Here is a 13,236-nt window from a genome sequence, read left to right as displayed (position 1 = left end):
CCCTGCCCTTCACTGTACCCCACCGGGATATCTCAGGGGCTTTCCAAGAGCCAGGGCAGAAGCAACTGGAACACTGGGCCAAGCAGCCGTGTTCTTCCAGTGCATCTTGCTCATGCCCGGGCCCTCCCAACACTGGTGTGTGGGCACCCGGGACCTGTATGCATGGGAGTGGGTGTCTGCTGGTCGGGTGGCCTTCCCTGGGGTTGGGGCCTCAGCCAGCCCAGGGCTCTCCCTTAGGCTTCCCCAAGTGCATCAAGACCAAGGAGAAGCTGTGTGAGTACCTGACCGTGGTGATCTTCACGGCCTCAGCCCAGCATGCGGCGGTGAACTTCGGCCAGGTGGGCAAGGACAGGGCAAGCCCTCTGGGCGGGAGATGGCCAGGGCCAGCTCGGCTGCTTCTGAGGGCCCTGGGTGGGCCACCCCACTTCCTCAACAGGAGTGGGGACAGAGGGGCGGAGGGACCAGGAGTCTGGTGTTCCCGGTGGCCAGTGGAGTTCGGTTCTGTGCTAAGCACTGGATGCCAGTATGAGGGAGGGGGCTTCCCTAGCCCCGCTGGAGTTGGAGGAAGGGGTTCAGGGAAGTGGCACCGGAGGCAGAGGTGGGTGAGGGCTGCACTGCAGGGGCACCCAGCTGGGTCGGTGGCTGTCCCTGCAGTACGACTGGTGCTCCTGGATCCCCAACGCCCCCCCGACCATGCGAGCCCCGCCGCCGACGGCCAAGGGTGTGGTCACCATTGAGCAGATCGTGGACACGCTGCCTGACCGTGGCCGCTCCTGCTGGCATCTGGGCGCAGTGTGGGCACTGAGCCAGTTCCAGGACAATGAGGTGAGACCAGGTTTAACCCCTTCCTCACTCCCAGGGTTTTGTGATTCAGGGCTCAGGCTGTACCCCTGCCGGCCAGGAATCCTGGCTTGCAAGGCTGGAGGGACCTGTGAGGTCCTCAGGCCAGAGCCTGGATGGAGCTCAGAGTGGGATGGGGCAGGAGAGCAGGGGTCACTGTTCCACTGTGATGCTCCCCACAAGGGCACACCCCACCCGTCCCCACTGTTGGTAAAGTTCTTCCATGTGAATTCCTCCCTGGTACCCCAGAGGTGAGAGCTGAGTTTCCTGGGTATCTTTTGAGACATTCCCATACTCATACAACCTGTTGAACCTAATTCCAAAGCCCCAAAGCCGCCTCTCAGACACCACCCCCTGCTGTTACCTCAGTGCTGCTAAGAATGACTGGTCGGTGGAACAGGCCCCAGACCCACCGGCATTTGTTGGCAGTGTGTTGCTTTGGGACCTTTGTCTTGGTCCCTAACATCTTCACATATAGGTCTCAGCACGTGTGTTCAACAGAACCAGTACATTCCTTGTAGAGGAATTTCTTGGTCAAAGAATGCTGAGACTGAATGGCCCTCCACAAACTGAATCCAACATCCCATCAACAGTGCAGAACACTTCTCCCATCCTGCCCAGCCCTGGCTATGAAACTTTCCAATTTTAACATTCTCGGATCTTGTTTCTAAAAGATACACCTAGTTCCAATTTGCAGACATTTGTGAGTGTGCAAATGGGCACACCACCCCAGCAGAGCCTGGCTGTGGCTGACCTGGGCTGGAGAGAAGGCCAGACTGGCCCTGTGCCCCTGTGGCCCCGACACCAGGTGGGAGTGCACCTGGGGACTGGGCCACATGCCCACCACAGCCAGGACCACGCCAGCCTCCATCCACATCTGCCTGAGCCATTACTGGTCCTTATAGCCTCCCTGCAGTGGGACATTGATCTGTGAGGCCCCAGCCCAAGAGCATACTCGGGTGCTCTCAGCAGGTGGCAGGGGGCAGAGATGCGGGGAGCGGTGATGAGCATAGGAATTGACTCCCAGAGGCTGAGCTCTGGGGACAGGACGAGTCCTGTCAGTTTACATCGCCTCATCACAGGTTAACCTGTCTCTGTCTGTCAGCTGTTCCTGGGCATGTACCCGGAGGAGCATTTCATCGAGAAGCCGGTAAAGGAGGCCATGGCCCGGTTTCGTAAGAACCTCGACTCCATCGTCAGCGTGATCGCCGAGCGCAACAAGAATAAGAAGCTGCCTTATTACTACTTGTCCCCAGACCGGATTCCCAATAGCGTGGCCATCTGAGTAGTCGCCTGAGCCCGTCTCATTGCAGGAGGCCCAGCTGCTCGAGGCTGGGCTCGGCTCCCAGACTGCAGCCTGCCGGGTTGGGCGGGCTCCTGGGGCCGCCAAGGGGTGGGCCTTCGGATTCCTGGGAAGTGGCCTGTGGGACCCAGGCTCCTGGCTTCAAACCAAACACTCCCCAGATTGGACCACAAAGTAGCTCAGCTTTGGAGCATTTTCCTGTTTGTTCCTCAGTCTTTAGCAAGTGCCATACTTTGATCAGAGTATGTTAAGACTGCAGGGACCTTTCCTACACAGGACTGTGCCCCTTCCAGCCCTTTCACCCAGCTCAGCGCTTCATGGTAGGCAGCCCAGAAGAGCAACACAAATGATGGATGTTCTTGCTGAGAAATGGGAAGATGATTTTCTGTTCTATTTATGCTTAGTCCCAACTCTTGCATACAGTAGGTACCCAGATAAATTCTTGTTGAATGAATTAAGAACTGGTTGTTATAAAAATAAAGGAGTTTGCTTAAAACAATTCTCAAACATGCTATGTTCCAATCACCCCAAACAGCTCATATCCTCTCCCAAACCCCTCCCAAACAGCTCAAAGCCCAAACCCCTCCCCACACAAAAAAGCCATAATCTTTGTGATCCCATCTAGGCAAAAACTGCCCCCGTTCCATTTGGAGAAAAGGTACTTTTCTCTCTTCTTTGCCCAGAAAGTTCCTATGCTTCCTTCAGAACACACTTCCTTCAGGACACCTCCTATGTCTGTGAAGGAGCCCCAGGACCAGGGCTCTCAGGTGACTAGATTTTATGGACCAAAAAAGTTTTGCAGGAAAAATCAGGAGGGACATTGTTACCAAGTTTTTGTTGCTATGAACCACCCAATCCACAAAATCACCCCCACCAGAGGGAGGTTCAAGAGGGAAGGGACAAACTATACCAATGGCTGATTCATGTTGCTGTTTGGCAGAAACCAACACAATTCTGTAAAGCAATTATCCTTCAATTAAAAAATAAATTTAAAAAAATCACCCCCACCAAGAGCTACCATCTGCTCTCGTCACTGTTCTGTAACAGGGCATTTAACAACAGAAAAGTGGGAGAATGAGGATAACAGACTACTCTTTCTCGCAACAACCTATGTTGTCTTTTTCCCATCTAACCCCTGGTCCCCCCACAGTGGTGCCAGGCAACACAGTGAGGCCAGCTCCCCTCTGCCAAGACCCTGGCTCTGTGTGTCTTGAATGAAAGGGTGGAAGCTGGACGAAGGGACCAAAGCGGAGCCCAGTTCGGCTCCCTGGACCACTGGACCTCCAGACACCTACTTCATGCAGAGGGGACCCTGCGATGCCCCCACAGAGCCTGGACTCTGCTTCTCTCATTTCAGCTCCCAGAAGCAGCTTGGCGAGGCAGGCCAGACGAGGCTTCTCTGACAGCTGAAGGGCCGAGGGAAGCTCTCAGCTCAGGACAGCAGTTTCATCCCTTCTTCCTTTTACTCCTGAACTAACCTCAGCTCTATCCAGAACCAGCAACAGAGATGCATAGCAGGAAAACTGGTCACTGGGGCACCTCTGAGGCTGGGAGAAAGGACAGGCCCTAGAAGAGGGCCGTCTACACCTCTGTCACCACGTGGGCTGTGCACCAACAACTCCAGGGGCACCGATCACACAGACCAAGGGTTGGCAAACTTTTTCTATAAAGGGGCGTGTAAATATTGTAGGCTTTCCAGGACACAGGATCTGCCAGTGTAGCAGGAAATAAGCTGAACACAGCACATCCACGAAGGGACAAGGCTGTGTGTCTGTAAGTGTATTTACCAAACAGGAGGCTGGTCTGCGAGCACCAGTGGCCACCCCCTGACCTAGAGGACTGGAAGTTCCCCTAGCAGTGTGCCTTAATCCATCATTCTGTGGCTCACTTCGAAGAGCGAAGAGGCTTGGGGGTGGTGTTGTTTCAAAGCCTCGCTGCAACAAGACCTTATCCGGTGTCTCTTCAGCCAAACTCACTAAAATTCATTGGGTCCCCAAAAAATCGAAGCCCCTCACGGGAAGCCCCCTCCTCACATTCTTAGGGAAGATTTCTCTTCCAGCTCCAGGCTCCCAACATTCCCTCCAACCAACAGTTGAGTGCAAGTGAGCCCAGGGGGCACTAGTCTCTGTCCCTCCTGCAAGCACACTCCTGAGCAGGTTCAGCTGTTCTGCGGCCATCCCCTCCTCTAGGAGCTTCCACAGCTGCGCTCAATTCCCAGGACCTGTTCTCCCAAGTCAGGCAAGAAGGACGCTAGCAAAGCAACCCCCTGAGTAGCTCCCCAGTCTCCTGGCTGCCCTCTGTGGTGCCCTGAACTTGGGGGCCAATTCTCCCGGCTCACCCACACAGTATGTTGGGGCAACCTTGGCCTCCCTCCTTTCATCTCCTGAGCACAGGTGAAACCAGGCACCCACCCTCAGCACTCCCAGCCCCAGGAGTGGTTTGCAGTCCCAAGACTGGAGGATCAACCACATGGGCATTATTCGGGGAAGCCCTGGCAGTGAGAGGGTACAGGCAGGAAGGCCAGGGGTCTCCAAAGGGAGGAAATAGGCTGCAAGTGTCAGACACCTTTTCTCTCTTAAGGCAGGAGGAAACAAATTAGTGTCACACTTTTCCCCTTCTCTATACAAATTTAAAAAGCAGTTTCTCTTAAAACTCTGTGTTACCATAACGACACCTGGCTCCACCCTAACTTAACTCTGCTAACCAATGCATTTTTATGGAAATGTTTGTTTTAAGCTATGTTCATGTACTATGCATTTACCCCCAACTCTGTCTTCAAGTCCGTTCCGCCTTAAGGCTCAGAACTAATTTGACAAACCAGTAGGTTATACTCACACAGTGTTCTCCTAATCTATGTTAATGAAACTATTTGTTTGGTAATCTTTCTTCAAGATTCAAGTCAATCATTCTATGGCCCTGGATGACTCACCTGGTGCCATTCTCTGAGTTTTGAGACATTTCCTTTCTTTAATTGGCAGACTTCTAGTAGCTGTATAACATCCAGCTAAAGACTAGCAGGGGGGTATTCTTTCTGCCCCCTTCTGATGTCTATGTCAGAAGCTTTCTCTATCTCTTATACTTTAATAAAACTTTACTACACAAAATCTGAGCGATCAAGCCTCGTCTCTGGCCCCGGATTGAATTTTTCTCCTCCAGAGGCCAAGAATCCCAGTGTCTTTTGTGGTTCAGCAACAACCTTTCACCATGAGCCAGGAAGTACAGCTAGGCTCAGCTATCGCCGGCAATCCTGCCAGCCCTGCCGCACTTCCTCACTCTGCTGGACGGTATCAGTCAATGATTTAACAGAAATGAGGTCAGTTAAGCCATGGACCGCTCCAGTGGTCATGGTGCCATACACACCCTGAACTCGAGTCTGGCTTTCCTCAGCGCAGTGAGTCCAAGTAGGGTCCAGATATTTGGAACAAGCACACTTGTGAGAATTACTTCAGCTTTCACTCCCATGCTCACCCACTCTCCGGAACCCACTCTTCCCCACTGACCACCAGCGTCTGGGGGGTCCAGCCTCCCTTACAGGGACAGACCAAGGCTGCATGATTTTCTCTGATACAGAAGCCAGAGGAAAGGGGATCAGACCACTGGAGGGGCTGCCAATATTCCCAGCTTCCTGGCAGGAAAACACTTGCATGGCAAAGCTCCTTTTTAAAGAAATGCTTTATTGCTGCACTTAGACACTCCGTGTATAGTACAAACACCCCCCCACCCATACAGAGAATTATTCAAGCAGTAATACTGAGAAACAGTGAACATACACAAAATGATACAAAACTAGACATTTAGATAACTAGAAAGTTTCTAAGTTGAGAAAAACTTCAAGTGTGAAGTGCCTGTTAGAAACTACCACACACATGCCAGTGTAAATTTGGTCTTTATTAACAATCAACATCCTATAAACACTGCCTCTAAATAGGTGATGAGTTGCACAATTTCATTACTGTCAAAACAAAGACAAATGCATTTGTTTCCCTATGTTTCAGTCTTTCCTTGGGCTAGAGATAGAAGCTGCAAACTTCAAATCAGATCCAAGAGGGAAAGTATCTTAAAAGTGGTTTGCGTCAGGCCAAATCCACACCATCGTGGATCTTTATCCTGTGTGCCCTATCATCCTCTGGCTCCAGGGCCGACCACCAGTCAGGGGGGCAGCTCTACACGAGGCTTTCGGACCCCTCCAACTGCCCGGGGCCTGTCTGTCTGTCTGTAGCCTGGTTAGGGGACACCTGCAGGATTTGAAACTGGACCCGTAAGGTTGAAAAGAGTGGACCGAAGCAAAAAAAAAAAAAAAAGCAAGAGACAGTACAGGTCTGGAGGATGAAGAGATCTTTTATAATTTTCAGTAAAATTTTAAACTCAGGCACAAAAGTGCTTCAGTGGAACTACAGTTTGAGGGGAAGCAGAGGCCGAGTCAGAGATGGTTGGCTGGCGACACCCCAGGCTGCTTCCCTCTCCCCTTCGCCTGGCCTTCAGATTACCAGCCCTCCAGGCCCTGAGACCTGCAAGCTCACCCCACGTTTCTGTAATTTGTTCAGTCAGGTGCAAAACGATGAGGAAATGGGGAATGATTAACTCTTCCAGGAACCTAGAGGGCAAGCTGACAGACTAAAGGAACGCCTGGCACAGCCACAGCCCCCACTCGGCAGCAGCACAGCGCCACTTCACCAGGGCCTCGCACGTCACTCAGTCCCTGCGGCTGGGGGGCGGGGGGTTAGTGCTGGGACTAAGTTGGGGGTCAGAGGTGGTCAGCAGAACCCGCAAAGACAGAAGAAGGCAATGCGGTAGCTGTGTGTGTGCCATCCTAGGAAAGAAGAGGAGGACACGGGGCAGACCACCCACAGGCAGAGGCTTTTAGGAGCTTGGCTGAAGGTGACGAGATGGTGTGAGAGAGCGTCCCGTGAGAGCCTGGGTGGGCCATGGGAGCAACACAACAGGGCTGGTTATGAAGTCACCTCTGCCACAGGTGGGGCGCCAGCCACACTGGCTGGGCTGTCCCAGGGCCATCCCCACCTGAGCACACTCTCCTCTCTATCAGAAGTCTCAGTGCTTTTCAGGGGCAGCACAAGAAGCGCCACTGGGGAGAAGGGGAATGGTGCCCACTTAGAAATCTCTCTCAGTATCCCCTGATGACTCACCTGCCGTCAAGAGGGACAAGGGGCCTTGCCCGGGCAGTTCCTAAAGGGCACTGGCAAGGCAGACCTGGGATGTGGCTCTCCTGAGCGGACTGTCTGTAGCTATTTGGTGTCCCCAGGCTGGGAAAAGGGGCGTAGGTAATTGCACTTTGGGGCACAGTGAGCTCAGGCACGCGCTGGATGTGGCCTTGGAGATGGAGAGGACGAGCTGACCTATTTCCAGGGGTGGGCTATGGCTGGATAGCACCTGCCAGGCCAGAGAAGCCATGGCAGGGCAAAGCCCTCCCCCAAGGGCTTAAGAACCTCCTGGCTTTCAAAACAAACCATAGGGCTTCCACACTGAAATGCAAAGGAATCATCTTCTGTTTGCTTCCTACTCTAACAGGTTGGATGAAACACCTGAGGCTCAGAGGATGGAGGGCAGGACCCCAGGGCCTCCCACCCAAGACATCCAGAGAGCTGCCTGGAGAGTAAGTGCCTGGGCACACTCATCTCACACTGCAGAACTCCCTGGGCTATTTTTCTGGAGTTGACTCTCTTTTGCCTGGTATGATGAAACTGGTCTTTAAAAATAGAATTTTAAGCAGACCTTTTTAAAGGTACAAAGGCCATTTGATGGTAGTGATTTTGGTTTTATGAAAAAATGGTACAGGAGATAATCCCTGATGACAGAATGGACTGAAAGCAGGGCCAGGGGTTCAGTCCAGTTAAGGCGACAAATGGGCAGGGGTGTGGCTGGGAGCAGGGACACGGTGGACCGTGGCAGTCTGCTGCTCACTCCTGGCCCTCAGCCCAGAGACAGCCCATCTGCCTCTCTGCTCTGGGCAGCGACCCACAGAAGGTGCCAGGAGCAGGGGCCCCTGAGAGTACCTTCAGCGTGTGCCCCAGCTGGGCGATACACGCCTACTCCTTCAGTGTGAAGTCAGCACAAACTGGAGAGGTCTGTCTGTAAAGGAATAGTTTTTAAATATTCCATTTTGTTCTGATGCCTCACTTCCTTTCATTTAGATCTCATGAACCCTTCTTCTTTAGGACTGACAAAAAAAGAAACGTTTAGGGCAGCCAGATGACATGAAGACTTGTCATAAAACAGGCTCAAAACCACAGGAATTACGCTCCAACTGCCATTTACCATCCAGTCATCCCCACAAAATGTTATGAAAAATGCCTCCGACCTGTTTGTTCTGCTTTACAAGTCCCTTTTATGGACACAGAGTGGAAGTCACATTTCTTAGCATATATAAGGCAAAAAGGGTTTCAGATCTATTATAATGTGAAGGAGATAATCAGGGTCATGAAAGGAAGGTTTCTAAATGAGACGTTCTTTCAAATGTCAACCCCACGTGACACACGTATTACAAAATAAAGATTCTCTTTTTGTAAAGTGCTTTGCTTTGCTTAGTGAATCACTCACCACCACGCACAGAGCACCACGGCCCGTCTGCTCGGGGACTGTCAGTGGCAGCCTCCCCGGACCCTGACTAGTGGTGGAGAAGCCTCTCCCCAAGGCTGGTCCTTCCCAACAGTTCACCGAGCGGGCAGGAGGCGGGGACCTGCCCACCTGAAGAGGCGTGGCAGGGCCCAGGCACCACCTGCTCCTCTTCTTCCCTCAGGTTTGGCATCTTGTTCTCTCATTCTGCGCAAGACTACGAGCCAGAACCCAGCCAGCACCCCATCGTGGTGTCACAGGCTCGTCCACCCTCCCTTCCTGTAGACTCGCTGGCAGAAGCAGAACCCAGCCAGGCACAGCTGACGTGAGGGTTTTCCAGGAGAGTCACTAAGGAGGGTTTAGAAAAAAGAGAAGCCATTAAAAATAGTCACCTGCCCAGTCTATGCTATTCAAGGACATAAGAAAATGTATACAATTGGCAGTAAACAATTTCCTTCGGCTGTTCTCAGCGGTCCAAGAGAACACAACCTCCACGCCATCAGACGTGAATGATCTCCGCTCCAGTGTCTTCAGGTTCTGTGCAACAAGAAGAGTTTGTATCGGAATGACAGACTCCACGTCCGTCTTTATTTTCAAAGCTGGGCTCTGTTAGTGCAGATTTTTCAAAAATATTCCTTTTGCTTGTTTCTGGACAGTTTTGGACATAGATTACTCTGTTATAAGCCTTGAGTCTCCTCCATAACTGTATGTACACTTTGCACTGAACGTACATGAAAAGAAGTCCACCAGTAAAGCCAATGGCAACAACCACCAACTTAGTCCAAAAGGGCCACTCTAGGATTCCTGGAAGGGAAAAAACCCAGTTAGCCTATCAGCAGACCTTATTCAAGACGTGAAGTAAATAAAACACAGTTTCTGAGTCTGTCACAGCCGCAGATTCTTAACTCATCAAATCCAGTTTTGTTGGAGGAGGCATGGAAGAGCTCGTCCATACCCTTGCATCCTGTGCTTCCAAGGGGCATTCATGGAAATTCTCTCTCTCCATGATTTGATCTCTCCTGACTGGGTTTTTTTTCTTTTTTTAAAGTTTTTTGGTTTTTTGTTTTTTTTTAAAAATATGAACCATTTTTAAAGTCTTTTTATTCAATTTGTTACAATACTGTTTCTACTTTGTATTTTGCTTCCTGGCTGCAAGGCATGTGGGATCGATCTTAGCTCCCTGACCAGGGATCGAACCTGTGCCCCCTGCATTGGAAGGCAAAGTCTTAACCACTGGATTGCCAGGGAAATCCCCTGACTGGGTTATACAAACTACCACCACAGCACAAGAAACATCCAAAAAGGATGTATGGTGCATCATAACTGATATCTCCCTCCAGAAGCCCAGACACTGGAGGTCGGACTTGGAAATCAACATGGAGTAATACCCCAATCCTAAGACCCACTGTGCCATTCAGGATACCCTGGCTGGGCACACCTTTCGTTCTGACCACGTACCTGTTGCCTGACCCTGCCTGATCTCCTCGGCGGTGCGGTCTATGAGCACATACAAGGACCAGACCACACAGGTGATGGCGATGACGTGGAAGGTCACGGAGCACATGATCTTCCTGCGCTCGCTGGACGTCATCTGCAGCTTCTCCCACTGGAAAGACAGCACACAGATGTGAGGCTCAGGCTCCCGGGCCTCAGGGGCTACGACAGGGTGAGAGCTTTGCTGATGGCAAGACCGGCTTCCCTCCCCGCTACCCCACGCCCAAGCTAGATGAATTTCCCCAGACACTGAGTCGTTCCCTTTAAACCATGTGGCTTCAACCAGGTACCAGGCTCTGGTATTCTGTCGACAGCCAACTTTCTATGCAATGAAGAGAAGCCGGGGTCGAGATGAGCTATGAATCACCACCAGCAATCCAATCCCCCTGGCTGCTTATTCCTGCAAGCAGGCATTCACTGGCTTGATAAAAGATTTTATGGTTTTGGTCCAGATGAAAACAGCATGTTGGGCCAAGACCCAGGTGGCACGTTTTTGTTTCCCTGACTTGCTGACTGGCGTGAGTGAGGGGAAGAAGGGGGGCGGATGACACCACAACACACTAGCAGATGGGTGGCCCTATGGCGTGAAGGTGATGGTGGGAGGCGCTCACTCTTTGGTCCTCTGCTACTTTGGCAGCAACACCGTGAAATCGATGCTAAGAGTTCCTGGTACAAGCAGTCTGTCCCAGTCCCATCTCCTCTAGGAGCTCATTAATTTACTCCAAATAGCCAGATTTTCTTTTTCATTTACCGGTTTCCGAATCAGAAGAAAACACATAAAGGTAGAGAGAAAGAACAAGTGTGAACACTGCATATCCTCTGCCAGCCCTAGCTAGTCACAGCCTTTCCAGATGGTTCTATGTAGGATAAGCTGAAAGTAGAGCCTCGTGGACTACCTATATTGGTCACAGAGCCATAAGCCTCACTTGAGGGATCAGTATAGAGTAAGGTACCTGATAAATGATAAGGCTTTTATGGGGAAAAGCATTTTTTTTAAAGTAGCTTGGGCCTGCCTTCTCTAACATCTAGACTGCTTTCTGCTGTGGTGTGATACTGTATCTTCACCTGGTTTCCCTCCTAAAACACTCCCCTGAGTTTCTAAGATACATTCAGTTTCAGCCTTTCATCCTCCTCTGAAATGCTCACCTACCTTTAGGTTGGATGCTTTCCTCTGGAGACAATGCAACCTTTCTAGACTCCTTTCACTTTCTCTCTAAATCCTAGTGATCTTTCAAGAACTGCTTCAACACCAAACATTCTATGATGCCACCCCACTCTGCTTCCCCAGCACTTCAATCCACAATGAACACTTCCTTCTCTGAATATCTGATATGCGCTGTCCCCACGGAAGTTAGCGTTTTATTGGCACATCAAGTGCTATTACTTGATTATGTGATTCTCCCTGCAATTTACGTACTAAAGTTCTGAGATAAGAACAAGTCTTTTATTCTTCCAAACAAAGCCTCTCCATATGCTAGGTACAAAGACACATAAAATAGCCAGTGTTTACACAGGAGGGGAGTGCCGGATGAGGCTCCTCTCAGAAAAAGTAAGGATATAAGACCTGACGAGAGTTGTGTTTCATGTAATGCCTGTAGTTCCTTTCTTTTCCCATTTGCCCCCACCTCCTATCTAGCAAATATTCGTCACAAGTTTATAAAAATAAATTTACTACATTAGGCTGTGTTTCGTGCAGGGGAGGCACTAATCTCCACAATGAGGTCCTAATTAGAGGCAAGGCCTGAATAGTTAATACATATAAAGTCTAATGCTGACTAAGACATCACAAAGTGGTGTGTGGTCAAGGGCCAAATGACTGATACAGACAAGCAAGCAGTCTTAGTTTCAAGGAAAAAGAAAACATGATCACTGAACAGTCAGAAAGAGCTTGTTCTTGAGAGAGGGGACTTGGAAATCGGTACCAGTAACATGAACGTACACACTGGCCTCCACTTCCGAAAGAAGTGAACACAGGTCGACTGTGGCCCACCCAACCCCAAGCGCTGACTCTTCAGGAGTTTGTCTCTGCGAGACGGAACCGCCGCCAAGGGCGGCCCCGCACGTACTTTCCTCAGCGGCTTCAGCTTGGTCTCCATGATGAACTCGTACTTGCAGAGCTCACAGCAGCGCGTGTCAGAGCTCTTGATCCACTGCTGCAGGCAGGTCTGGTGCACGAAGTGGAGGCTCCCTGTGCAGTGGCAGGGCGTGATCAGAGGGCTCTCGTCATCCCCTTCACAGTGACAGATCCTGCAGCAGAAGGAAAGTCGGTCCTTAGAAGGAGGGCCACATGACAGGGAAGACGACGCTTCAGTGGAAGGTCAGTCCGCCCAAGGAAAATGTTCAGAAACAAACATCACAAAATGACTATAAGCACAAAAACATACAAACACAAAAGAAAACAGCTACTACAAACTAAAACTTTCTAGCTTACCGCACCAACACGGAAAGTCTGGATGGCATTTGGCATCAGAGAGGAAAAAATGATATAAGAAATGACAAAGCAGTCATTTTGGGTAAGACTTTAGAACTTCACTAAAAGGTGATTTTAAGGCAACGTGGAAGCATCTTCCAGAACTTATGACGTTAAAATAATCAGAGGTAAAATTCCTGTGTAAAACAAAACCAGCACTCTACCTTTCAAAAATACCAGGAACTTGGAAGGATGATGAACATTGCTTGTTAGCTATAATCACTGACTTCACCTTCACACACCACACTACATATTCCCGTCCTCTATCAGCAAGTAAACAGAGAAACCACAGAGCTTCTCCTGGACCTGAAAAACCATTATAAGATACTGCCATTTCATTTCTTTTTCAGGACCACTCAGCAATGAGTGAGAAATTTAAATCATTATTTCTAAGGGTGCATGCAACAGGATGTAGGCACTAACCTCAAGAAACTTAACAGATTTTTGAGAAACAGAAGGGCCTTTTCCAGAAGCTGGAGAGCAGGTAGGGATACCTGGCCTAAAAGGAGCTGGGCTCTGGCCCAGGCCAGGCTCTCAGCTGTTTGTGTCTATGAGGGGG

The 13,236-nt window shown here is 50.4% G+C and overlaps 2 protein-coding genes across 8 annotated transcripts in view; one reads left to right on the top strand and one right to left on the bottom strand.

The window, feature by feature from the left end:
- ALOX5 (arachidonate 5-lipoxygenase) overlaps positions 1-3,029 on the top strand; it is a 41,941-nt gene extending 38,912 nt beyond the window's left edge. Inside the window, exons 12-14 of the mRNA XM_061162041.1 lie at positions 238-338; positions 655-825; positions 1,946-3,029. Of these exons, the coding sequence (XP_061018024.1) occupies positions 238-338; positions 655-825; positions 1,946-2,125 (452 nt within the window). The 3' untranslated portion in view covers positions 2,126-3,029. The remainder of the gene's footprint in view (positions 1-237; positions 339-654; positions 826-1,945) is intronic.
- Positions 3,030-5,797: 2,768 nt separating this feature from the next.
- Positions 5,798-13,236, bottom strand: part of MARCHF8 (membrane associated ring-CH-type finger 8) — a 110,600-nt gene continuing 103,161 nt past the window's right edge. For all 7 annotated transcript variants that reach the window (XM_061162040.1, XM_061162034.1, XM_061162036.1 and 4 more), the window contains 3 exons: positions 12,274-12,454; positions 10,172-10,319; positions 5,798-9,517 (listed from right to left, as the gene is read on the bottom strand). In XM_061162040.1, the coding sequence (XP_061018023.1) occupies positions 9,213-9,517; positions 10,172-10,319; positions 12,274-12,454 (634 nt within the window). In that variant the 3' untranslated portion in view covers positions 5,798-9,212. The remainder of the gene's footprint in view (positions 9,518-10,171; positions 10,320-12,273; positions 12,455-13,236) is intronic.

This window comes from Dama dama, chromosome 15, assembly GCF_033118175.1.
Source record: "Dama dama isolate Ldn47 chromosome 15, ASM3311817v1, whole genome shotgun sequence".
Lineage (NCBI taxonomy): Eukaryota > Metazoa > Chordata > Mammalia > Artiodactyla > Cervidae > Dama > Dama dama.
The sequence above is the reverse complement of the archived record's forward strand: the minus strand, read 5'-3'. Positions and strand labels throughout refer to the sequence as shown.